The 13,026-nt window shown below is 36.6% G+C and overlaps 1 protein-coding gene across 1 annotated transcript in view; it reads right to left on the bottom strand.

Annotated features, from left to right (window-relative positions):
• LOC127670586 (vomeronasal type-2 receptor 116-like) overlaps positions 1-12,444 on the bottom strand; it is a 38,587-nt gene extending 26,143 nt beyond the window's left edge. The window contains exons 1-3 of the mRNA XM_052165084.1: positions 12,239-12,444; positions 1,505-1,805; positions 339-1,145 (exon numbers count right to left, since the gene is read on the bottom strand). Coding sequence (XP_052021044.1) covers positions 339-1,145; positions 1,505-1,805; positions 12,239-12,444 — 1,314 coding nt within the window. The remainder of the gene's footprint in view (positions 1-338; positions 1,146-1,504; positions 1,806-12,238) is intronic.
• Between the last annotated feature and the right edge of the window lie 582 nt (positions 12,445-13,026).

Below are 13,026 nucleotides of genomic sequence, written 5' to 3'. Positions count from 1 at the left end.
AAATAATTATGCATGACATTGACTAAGGTGAGTTCTATTTTTAAGAAAAAATCTACTTGTCACTGAAAGATTTTATGATAAAAAATCCAGTTATTATTTAAAATATTAAATTAATTCGGCAAAAAAATGAGAAATATTCTAACAAAAAATATTCTTCCTATAAAAATGTTGTCATACATTGAATGTTAATGTTGTCCAGTTTATATAGCCACAAAAAATTATGTTAGGGAGTTTTAAGTTATAGAAATCCCAGTAATGAGAGTAGTCTCTGACAAATTTATAGCATCATTTGAGCCATTTAAAAATAACAAAGTATGATAGAAAGTAAGATACTTTACCTTCTGACAATCATAGAATACTCCTATGGGTTCTTCTGTTTCCTGAGACTCTACTTGTTGAAGAATGGCTTCATGGTAAGTGTGGGCCACAGCATACACAGCATTGTATAAATTGTAACCTTCTTCACTCAGGACCATATCAAAATTATGCTGGGATAACCATTCCAATGAAGTGTTGAAAGAATAATGATTCATTGAACTATAGTTGGTATTGGAACCTGAACAATTAAAATAATTCCACTTCTGTCTCATTTGAGAAATATCTACTGGATATTTAGAAGTGTTCATTGTTTCCATAAAGTTTCTAAATTTAGAAATCTCAACATGATGCTGTGCAAAAGTGAGAGTCCCATGGAAGGCATCAAGGGTGAAATCTCTTTTACGTGTGATGACATCCCATTGTGAGGTGGTGACCCAGATTCTCTGTACATCTAAATATACCCATCTTCTGAAGCTGGCTTCTAGGGTAGAGTTCATTTCACCATAAATGATAACAACCTTTGCTGAAGATGTTATGATTCGAGTATCATATATTTCAGCCCTTGTCATGTATGTCTGCATGCTATCAGGGATCATATTCACAAAGGCTAAACAGACTCCATTTCTATGCATCTCTTTTCTTAAATCCAAGAGAAACTGAGTTCCCTGGTCATTATCCAAAATGAGCAACCCTATCCAGTTCCATGTAAAATAAACCATTAAAGAGACCATGGCATGAGGTAAACATGTATCCTTGTGTGCTATCTGGTAGACATGGGGAAATCGGACATTGTCACTCAGGATAGGATGAAACGGTCCAAAGAAAATCTGAAGGATGAAGAACAGAGGAACCAATGTGAGTAATATGATTGGCTGGAAGTCCATTCTCAGCTATGAGTTATGTTACTTACCTTCCAGAACTCCTCCAAAGGACGATAAGTTTACCCTGTAAATGTTCTGTATTATTCCTATTGGATTCTATAATATTTATCTGAATATAATATTTATCTGAATGTTCAATAAAACTTTTGCTTATTTTTCCAGTTCATTCATTCTCATGATATAAACTTTACTGTCCTGTCAATATCTGATTCCTTAGTACTTTAGAATATAAAGACAAGCACATCCAGACCCATGCCCATTCGTTCTCTGTGGGAACCTGGGATTGGCACAGACAAACTGTTAACTCTTCTTTTCCCAGAGATCCTCACCTTTGGAGAACTGGAAAAGAGTTCCAATTTTAAAGATGTAGTCCATGATGGTCCTGTAAGTCCTATGTCACATCCAGGCAAGTTACACACATAATTTGAAATTTTTTTATTTTTTTGTGGTAAATTTATTTCATCAATTATTTCCAATGTATCAAAACACATGTCAACAGGGAAGGTAAATATCAAAGACATGTTGGGTAAAAGGTAGGGGTTCCTGTTAATCTCATCAGTAGCAAAAAGCAGTATAAGAATAAACTCATATTTCCATGTTGGTATTCTAAAAAAAAAAAAAAAAAAGCACAGTAGCATTATGGAAGATGTTGCAGACATGAAATATTCAAATCAATTGAAGTAATATTTACACTATATCCCCTAAATATTTCTTCTTAAATTCTATCAGCCATAATATAAAGGCATAGAAGAAGAGATCTTTAAAGCTGAAATTATTTTCAGAATTCATCAAAATAGATGACTCTTATATGAGATATTTTGAGTTAATGAAAATTCATAAAGTGCTTGTTTGATCTCTGAATTCCATCCATGAACTAGAACACAACATAAGACATCCAGTTTGCTATATATTATTCTTTCAATTCTCATTCTAGAGAAAAATAAAAAAATGTGACTTGAATCACAACTGTCTTTTCTTCAGAGATTAGTTTGATCATATATTCAAACAGCATGGATTCAAAACTCCATTCATATGAAAAGACTATTTGTAATTAGTTATGAGAATTTTGTAGTCAACAACATTTATTGGCCATATTAGCTGAAGTTCTGGCTGGGTACATATATATTTCAGAGTGGTTTCAAAAGAGGGTTTATTAGCACTATACATTACTAGTGCATTTGGTCCTTTTAATTTTCTCCTGTCTGCAACTGAGATCTTCAGGGAATCTCCATTTATCAAATCTGATCTTTGTTACTTTGGAAAAATTCCAAAGCCTTTTTCTTCTTTCCTGTTAACAAAAACATAGAGCCTCTCTTCCAAACAGCATATCCTTAATTCAGCAATCTGATGTCACAAAAAGTATGGATCGATTAAATCCAACACCCCCCCAGGCCATTTTTTAAGTCCTGAGCTATTTTGTCGTGTTTAAAAGTGAGTACACCATACTATTATAATCATTTCACTTATGAGTACCTTCATTTTGATAATATAAAACAATTAATATTATTTTTTGAGACAGGGTTCCTTTGCATAGGGCAGACTGACTTGAATTTGTTCTGTAGGTTAGGCAAGCCTCGAACTCTCAAGGAACCTACCTGTCCCTGCCTTTGTCTCCCAAGTATTCAGATCGAAGGCCTGGATTTATTTCCTTATTTATTTATTTATTTATTTATTTAGGTATACATTTATTATCTATGTATGCTTTAAAATATTTATATCAATTTCCATTTCTTTCATCTTTTGGAAATTAAAATCTATGTAAATAAATATCCTACATCCTCTGTTCCCTTTCTATAAATTAATTTAATATTTTTCTCTTTATTTGACTTCATTCAAATTGTCTTTCATTTGTTGAGGGTTTTTGACTTGAACCATGTGCCATTTGCTAGACTGAGCTGTCACCAGTTTCCACATGGGAGTCCACGTTCAAGGAAACCAGCTGCTTAAGGTAGCATTGACACCTTAATTCATGTTATTCTCTATAATTCTTTTGACTGCAGGGTGTATGAAGCCCCACTCTCTGCTCTCTGTGCAGAAGGACTTTGCCTGCTTCACTGCACAGCTAGGGCTTTCCACATTTGCAAGATTAGGCTGCATCTCTACAGCAACACACAGCAGCACCCTAGAAGAGACCAGGCTGGCTTTTGAGTCTGACAATTTGAAGCTTAAGAGTTCTGACATTTGCCAATCGGTTTGGGGTTGGAGACATAGCTGTATTTTAGTCTACTCTTCAACGCCAGTAATCACTTCCTGGAATCATGTGTACGAAACCAGCATACATAATATTCCCGGACTCTCCCTTACCACCTCACAAGATTTAGGAAAAACCCAACCTTTCAAATGAACTATTTCTCCCCATCTTTCTAGTCTTACAGAGACAGCACACATTTTAATTGGAGTATCTGAAAACAATTTTGTTAAATGTGAGTTCTTAATAGCTTCTCGGCCTTTTGGCTAAGATCAAGTGTAAATGTGAATTCTTGCCCCCACAATGTTTTGGGAATTTGCTGTAGTTCATATTTAATATCAAGCTGGGGGGGTGGGTTCTATGCAGCCTTTGAACATTCAGTTCCCAGATGAAAGACACACACCTTTAGTTTTACAATAACTGTTTATACCACTAGAGCTGGGAGGATATCTATGCTCTAAACTGTTAGAATTTACTTTCCCATCAATAATCATGTTCCATCTGGGCATATCTTAGATCCAAATGACTGGCACTCATGGTCAATTTCAGTCCTATGCCATGTAACATTGTCCTCTCAACACCTTCTCGCTATTCTTCTTATGATCTCTCTTTATGCCCCCAAACCCAGGCACTCAAATCTGGCCTATCTCTCTTCTGCTATAAGTATCCTTATTCACCAGTCAGGTCTAAATTAGGAGGCAGGGTTACCTAGAATCCCTTGGGTCTACTTTAGAATTATCTCATTCCTGTAGGACAACCAGGCCTTGGGAGCTAGTATTTAGCATCACAATACACTATTAGAAGACCAAATCTGAACAGAACTCCATGACAAATCAAGCCTCAGCAGATACCAGAAGATCAAAAAAAAAAAAAAAAAAAAAACCTTGCATCTTATCAGAACACCATGAATTAAAGGTGGACAGAAACAGCAGAAAGCACACAAACTCATGGAAATTAAATAACTTTATACTCATTGAAAAATTTATCAAGGAAAAATTAAATGAAAGAGTTTCAAAAATTCAATGAAAATTAAGGCACAAATACCCAAACTTATGGGAAAAAATGAAAGCACTGCTAAGAGAAACGGTCACTAAATGCCTTCACAAAGAAATTAGACAGCTCTCATACTAGCAATTTAATAGAACACCTGAAATCTCTAGAAAAAAGAAGTGAACACACCAAGAAAGAGTAGACAGGGGTTTTCATCAGTCCCTGAGCTGACCCTCTGACACAGGGCCATACCCAAATAGCCCCTGGAGAGAAGGAGTGCAGACAAGCCTGTGAACTGAGGAAAAACTACCACTGCTACTCAGAGGGACCCGCCAAGAACCGTCAGGACACAGGAACCTAGGAGCAGCCTGGGACAGGAGACTTCCAGTTTCTGTTTACACCCAGAGCTGATCCTGTGTCACAGCACTACACACACAAATACAATCATGGAACACCTGGCCTCCCAGGAGAACTGACACACCAACGAGCACAGGTAAGACCACCACTTCTCTTCAAATTCCTGGCCCAAGAGGCATCCTCCCAGAGCCATCAGTACCCAGGTACCAAGAAACACCTGAGGACAGGATCCTTCTGGTTTCTCTCTGAACCCCAGAGCTGACTCTGTACCACAGCACTTCATACTCAAATTCCTCTCAGAGATATCTGGTCTCCAAGGAGCACTGACACAGAGGCTTGCAAGAGGGACAAGCCACAGTCAGAGACAAGAAGAACAGCTAACACCAGAGATAACCAGATGGAGAGAGGGAAGGAGAAGTACCTACAGAATAGAAACCAAGGCTACTCAGCATCATCAGAACCAAGTTCTCACACCACAGTGATCCCTGGATACCCCAACACACCAGAAAAGCAAAACTCTGATTTAAAATCACATCTGATATAGGGGAATACTAGGACAGGGATGCAGAAGTGGGTGGGTTGGTGAGCCTTGGGAGGATGGATTGGATAGAGGTCTTTCAGTGGGGAAACAAGGAAAGGAATTTTTATTTAAAATGTAAATAAATAAAATAGCCAATGAAAAATAAATAAATAAAATCACATCTCATGATGCTGATAGAGGACTTTAAGAAGGACATAAATTATACCCTTAAAGAAATACATGAGAACACGGGTCACAGAAAGAGAAGCTCTTAAAAAGGAATCACAAAAATCCCTTAAAGAATTGAAGGAAAACAAAATGTACCAGGTAAAGGAATTGAACAAAACTATCCACAATCTAAAATTGGAAATAGAAACAATAAAGAAATACAAGCATCACCAACAGAATACAAGAGATAGAAGAGAGAATCTCAGGCACAGAAGATACCATAGAAAACATGGGCAAAGCAGTCAAAGAAAATGCAAAATGCCAAAAGCTCCTAACCCAAAACATCCAGGAGATCCAGGACACAATGAGAAGATCAAACCTAAGGTTAATAGGTATAGAAGAGAATAGCCATTCCCAACTTGAAGGGCCAGTAAATATCTTCAACAAAATTATAGAAGAAAACTTCCCTAACCTAAAGAAAGAGATGCACATGAACATAAAAGAAGCCTACAGAATTCCAAATGGATTGTACTAGGAAAGAACGTCCATAACATAATATTAAAAGTACCATATGCACAAAAACCAGAAAGAATATTAAAATCAATAAGGGGAAATATCAAGTAATATATAAAGGCAGTCCTATCAGAATTACACCTGACTTCTGACCAGAGACTATGAAAGCTAGAAGATGCTTGGCAGATTGCATACAGACTTCAGAGAACACAAATGCATACGAAATCTACTATACCTGCAAAACTCTCAATTACCATAGATGATAAAGCCTAGATATTCCATGACAAAATCAAATTTACACAATATCTTTTCCACAAATCCAGCCCTACCAAGGATAATAGATGAAAAACACAAATACAAGGAGAGAAACTACACCCTAGAAAAAGTAAGAAAGTAAGATTCTTTCAACAAACCCAAAAGGAGATAGTAACACAAACTTAAAAATAACATCAAAAATAACAGGAAGCAACAATCACTGTTCCTTATTATCTCTTAACATCAATGGACTCACTTCCCCAATAAAAAGGCATAGACTAACAGACTGGATACTTAAACAGGACCCAGCATTTTGCTGCTTTCAGAAAATGCACCTCAGTGTCAAACACAATCACTAGCTCAGAGTAGAGGGCTAAAAAACAATGTTCCAGGCAAATGGTCCCACGAAACAAGCTGGAGAAGCCATTCTAATATCAGATAAAATTGAATTTCAACCAAAAGTCATCAAAAAAAGATAAGGAAGGACACTTCATATCTATCAAAGGAAAAATCTACCCATTCATCAAGGGAAAATTCTGACCATCTATGCTCCAAATATAAGGGCACCCACATTCATAAAAGAAACTTTACTAAAGTTCAAAGCACACATTTTACCTCAAACAATAATAGTGAGAGATTTCCACACCCTACTTTCATCAAAGGACAGATCATGGAAACAAACACTAAACAGAGATACAGTGAAACTAACAGAAATTATGAACCAATTGGATTTAACAAATATCTATACATTTCATCCTAAATAATAGAATATACCTTCTTTCAGTACCTTTTGGTACCTTCTACAAAATGAACTAAAGAATTGGTCACAAAACAGACCTCAACATATATAAGAAGATTGAAATAATCCCATTCAAACAATCAAATCACCACTAACTAAGGCTGGTTGTTAATAGTAACAAAAACAACAGAAAGCCCATATACACATGGAAGCTGAACAATACTCTACTCAATGATAACTTAGTCAAGAGAGAAATAAAAAAGAAATTAAAGACTTTTTTATAATTTAATCAAAATGAAGGTAAAACATACAAACTTATAGGACAGAATGAAAGCAGTGCTAAGAAGAAAACTCATAGTTCTGAGTGCCTCCAAAAAGAAACTGGAGAGAGCATACACTAGCAACTTTACAGCACATCTGAAAGCCCGAGAAGAAATAGAAGCAAATGCACCCCAGAGGAGATGTCAGGAGATAATCAACCAAGTAGAAACAAAAACAACTATACAAAGAATCAACAAAACCAGGAGCTGGGTCTGAGAGCAAATCAACAAGATAGATAAACCTCTAGCCAGACTAACCAGAGGGCACAGAGACAATATCCAAATAAATAAAATCAGAAAGCAAAAGAGAGATATAAAAAACAGACACTGAGGAAATCCAAAAAAAAAAAAATCATCAGATCCTACTTCAAAAGCCTATACTCAACACAACGGGCAAATCAGGATGAAAGGGGCAATTTTCTAGACAGATACCAAATACCAAAGTTAAATCAGGAACAGAGAAACCATCTAAACAGTCCCATAACCCCTAAATAAACAAAAGTAGTAATTAAAAGTCTCCTAACCAAAAAAGCCCAGCACCAGTTGGGTATAGTTCAGAACTGATCACACACTTTGTACTCACTGATAAGTAGATATTAGCCCCAAAACTCCAAATACCCAGATACAACTTACAGACCACATGAAGCTCAAGTAGAGAGAAGAACAAAGTGTAGGTACTTTGGTCCTTCTTAGAAAGGGGAACAAAATACTCACAGGAGCCAATATGGGGACAAAGTACAGAGCAGATACTGAAGGAAAGGCCATCCAGAGACTGCCCCACCTGGGGTTTCATCCCAGACACAGTCCCAAACACTGACACTATTGTGGATGCTAGAAAGGCTTTCTGAAAGGAGCCTGACACAGATGCCCCTGAGAGGCCCTGCCAGAGCTGTACAAATGCAGACTTGGATGCTCACAACCAACCATTTCCCTGAGGGTGGGGTCCCCAGGGGAGGAGTTAGAGAAAGGACTGTAGGAACCTCATAGGAAGAACAATAGCGTCAACCAACCGGACCCCCCAGAGCTCCCAGGGACTAAGCCACACATGGCTCTGGCTGCATATGTATCAGTGTATGGCCTTGCAGGCATCAATGGGAGGAGAGGTCCTTGGTCCAATGAAGGATCAATAGATGCTCCAGTGTAGGTGAATAGAGGGCAGGGAGGCAGGAGTGGATGGGTGGGTGGGTAGATGAAAACCCTTACAGAAGCAGTGGAAGAGGGAATGGGATAGGGGGTTTCTGGGAGGGGAAACAGGGGTAAGGGGATAACAGTTGAAATGTCAATAAATTTAAAATTAAATTTGATAAAATGGTAGGCAGCAGGAAGTAATCAAAGGGCATAAATCAATCAAATAGGAACAAAGAGAACAATACAAAGAATCAACAAAAGGAAGAGTGGGTCCATTGAGAAAATTAAAACAATAGATAAGCCCTTAGCAAAACTAACTCAAAGGCACAGAGACAGTATCCAAATTAAGAAAATTAAAATGAAAAAGGAGAGATAACAACAGAAAGTGTGGAAATTAAAAAACTCATTAGGTCTTACTTCTGAAGCTTGGACTCCACCAAATTGGAAAATCTAAATGAAAGGGGTGATTTGCTACACAGAAACCACTTAACAAAGTTAAATCAAGATCAGGTAAACTATATAAACTGTCCTATAACACCTAAGGAAACAGAATGAGTAATAAAGTCTCCCATCCAAGAAAAGCCCAGGAACAGATAGTTTTAGCCCACAATTCTACTAAACGTTCAAAGAAGTGCTAATGCAAATATTCCTCAAATGATTCCACAAAATAGAAACAGAGATAAAATTTTCAAATTCATTCTATGAGGCCAGGGTCACACTGATACCTTAACAAACAAGCACAAAAAAAGAATCAGCAAAGAGAAAATTTCAGACTAATCTCACTTATCAATATTGATGCAAAATTACTCGATAAAATATTTGCAAACAAAATACAAGAACACATACATAACATCATCTACCATGATCAAATAGGCTTCATTTCAGTGATGTGGGGTGGATCAATATATGCAAATCCATCACTGTAACTCACTATAAAACAAATTGAAATAAAATGGACTTCAAAGCAGCAGAAACAGCAGAAAGTTCACATACATATGGGTGATGAACAACGCTGTACTGGATGATCACTTGGTCAAGGAAGAAATAAAGAAACTTAAGACATTTTAGAATTTAAGGAAAATAAAGACACAACATACCCAAACCTAGGGGATACAATGAAATCAGGGATAATAGGAAAACTCATAGTTTTGAATGCCCCAAAAAGAAATTGGAGAAAGCATACACTAACAGCTTGGTAGCACAAGAGGCGAATGGACAAAAAAGGAGTAGATGGCAGAAAAAAAAAAAAAAAGAAAACTCCAGGCTGAATTCAATCAAATAGAAACAAAAAGAACTATACAAAGAATCAACTAAACCAGGATCTGGTTCTTTGAGAAAATCAACAAGATAGATAAACCCCTTAGCCAGACTAGACAAGCTGCCATCTTTCCCTATTCATTTAATATAGTATAGAACTTCAAGTTCTATCTAGAGCAATTAGACAACAAAAGGGGGACAAAGGGATAGAAATTTAAAAGTAAGAAGTCAAAATATCACTATTCTCAGATGATATGATAGTCTACTGAAGTGTCCTAAAAAAAAATTGCACGAGAGAACTCTGAAAGCTGATAAATAACTGAACCAAAGTAGCTGAATATAAAATTAACTCAAACAAATCAGAAGTCTTCCTATACTCAAAGGGTAAATGGGCTGAGAAAAAAATTAGAGAAACAACACCCTTCACAATAGCCACAAACAATACAAAGTATCTTGGTGTGACTCTTACCAAACAAGTGAAAGAAAGGTCTGTACAACAATAACTTCACGTCTCCGAAGAAAGGAATGACAGAAACCTCAGAAGACGGAAAGAAGATGGGTTATTAGGAATAATACAGCAAAAAATGGCTATCTTGTCAAAGTTAATAGAAAGATTCAATGAAATTCCCATCAAAATTCCAACCCAATTCATAGAGTTAGAAAGAGTAATTCTTAAATTCACTTGGAATAACAAAAGAAACCAGGATAGTGAAAACTAAATTCAACAATTAAAAAGCTTCTGGGGGAATCACTATCCCTGATGTCAAGCTGAAATACAGAGAGATAGTGATTAAAAACTGCATAGTATTTATTTTATATAGTTTATTTTGGCTAATATCCAAAATAAACAAAGAACTCAAGAAGTTAGATTCTAGAGAACCATGTAAGCCAATTTTTAAAAATGGGGTACAGAGCTAAACAAATAATTCACAGCTAAAGAATCCCAAATGGCTGAGAAGCACCTAAAGAAATGTCCAACATCTTTAATCATCTTGGTAATGCAAATCCAAACAACCTTGAGATTGTACAGTGACTACCAGGTAGATCAAGAAAATAGAATTGAAGACCCAGAAATGAACCCACACACCTATGGTCACTTGTTCTTTGACAAAGGTGCTAAAACCATCCAGTGGGGGAAAAAAAGACAGCATTTTCAAGAAATGATGTTAGTTCAACTGGCAATCAAAATGTAGAAGAATGCAAACTGATTCATTCTTATCTCCCTGTACAAAGCTCAAGTCCAAGTGGATCAAGGACTTCCACATAAAAACAGATACACCAAATTTAATCAAAAAGAAAGGGAGGAAGAGCCTCCAGCACATGGGACAGGGGAAAAGTTCCTGAACAGAACACCAATCAACAATCTGATCAACAATCAACAAATAGGACCTCATAAATATGTAACGATTCAGTAAGGCAAAGGACACTGTCAATAGGACAAAATGGCAAGCCACAGATTGGAAAAAGATCTCTACCAATCCTACTTCTGATAGAGGGCTAATATCCAAAATAAACAAAGAACTCAAGAAGTTAGATTCCAGAGAACCATGTAACCCAATTTTTAAAAATGGGGTACAAAGCTAAACAGAGAATTCACAGCTAAAGAATCCCAAATGGCTGAGAAGCACCTAAAGAAATGTTCAACATCTTTAGTCATCTGGGTAATGCAAATCCAAACAACCTTGAGATTCCACCCTATACCAGTCAGAATGGCTAAGTTCAAAAACTCAGGTGACAGCAGATGCTGGCAAGGATGTGGAGAAACAGGAATACTCTCCATTGCTAGTGGGACTACAAGCTAGTAAAATCAGTCTGAAAATCAGTCTGGCAGTTCCTGAGAAAATTGGAAATTTTTATTCTGAAGACCCAAATATACATCAATGCAATCCACCATATAAACAAACTAAAAAAACCATAATCAGCTCATGCTAAAAATTATTTTATAAAATTTAACACATTTTCTCATAAATGTTTTAGAGCAATTATGGAAATAAGGGACATATGTAAAAAATAATAAAGCCAAATTAGACTAAGCCTATAGCCAACATCATGTTAAAAGGAATCACAAAGCAATTCCAGTAAAATCAGGAACAAGACAATGCTTCTCACTTCTATCATATTTATGCATCATACTTCTTGAAGTTTTAACTAGAGAAATAAGACAATAAATCAAGGAGAAAAATGATGGAAAGAATGAAGTCAAAGTATCTCTATTTGCAGATGATATGATAGTGCATCTCAGTGACTCAAAAAATACAATTAGGGAATCCTTTCCAGAAACGTGAAGATACTGTGATGCAGCCTCTTTATACTAATCTCTTGCTAGTGGTGTGGATTCTGTTTTCATGTCAGATCATCAGACGCTGTGCAATGACAACACTCAACATAAGGAGATTCATGAGGAGGCAGGCTCTCTTACCTTATATCTCAGTGAACTGGCATCTATCATAACAAATACACACTACAATGAAATGCATTTGAAAATATTAAAATAATGATTTTAAAGAGAGAAAATTTTCTGTAGTTTATAATTTCAGAGGAAAGAACATAACAGTTTTCTTATTCATGACATTTAGGCAGGAAGTGGAGAAGGTAATGATTTACCTAAAATCAATGAGAGTGTTATAAAAATCTTCCTCTACAAATTCCCGAGACAGGAAAAGAAAAAAGTAACAGTCAGTTCTCATATCTCCATCATCATCTGCATTGTACTTTATTCTCCAAAAGCAACTGATGTCTGTCAAACCACACAAGATGTGAGAAATCTTCAGAAGCAATAAGGACACAATGAGAGCACACTGCTCCCTCATGTCTTCCAGTATCTAAGACTGAGCAGAGGTGAAAACAGTTCCTCATGCAGACAAACATAACACACACACACACCTATGTGCCTCTTTTATGACAGTGAATGACTCGGTGGAGGAGGGCACAATTAAACTCCCTATTTCCCTCATGCAAAGGTTGTGTCATACTCCCTAGATACATCTGAACTATTCTGGCCTCGGGATCTGGATATGAGGTCTGCAGTATTTTTCAAGACTAGTAAGAAAACATGTTATGAAGGCCATGCACTCCAGCCCTGGGTGCCATAATTTCATCCATGTCCATGACATGAATGCCCCAAGGACAATATTCTCTTGAGCAACATTGGTCCCCAACCTGTGTCAACATCCATTTGCATGAATAACATTTTCAAAGATTCTAGACAAATGGGATCTCGTAAAATTACAAAGTTTTTGTAAGGCAAAGGACACTGTCAAAAGGACAAATAGGCAACCAAAAAATTGGGAAAAGATCTTCACCAACCCTACATCTGACAGAGGGCTAATATCCAGTATATACAAAGAACTCAAGAAGTTACACCCCAGAAAACAAAATGACCTTATTAAAAA

This window comes from Apodemus sylvaticus, chromosome 20 (genome assembly GCF_947179515.1).
Source record: "Apodemus sylvaticus chromosome 20, mApoSyl1.1, whole genome shotgun sequence".
Taxonomy (NCBI): Eukaryota; Metazoa; Chordata; class Mammalia; order Rodentia; family Muridae; genus Apodemus; species Apodemus sylvaticus.
Note: the sequence above shows the minus strand (reverse complement) of the source record. Positions and strands in the feature narration are given on the sequence as shown.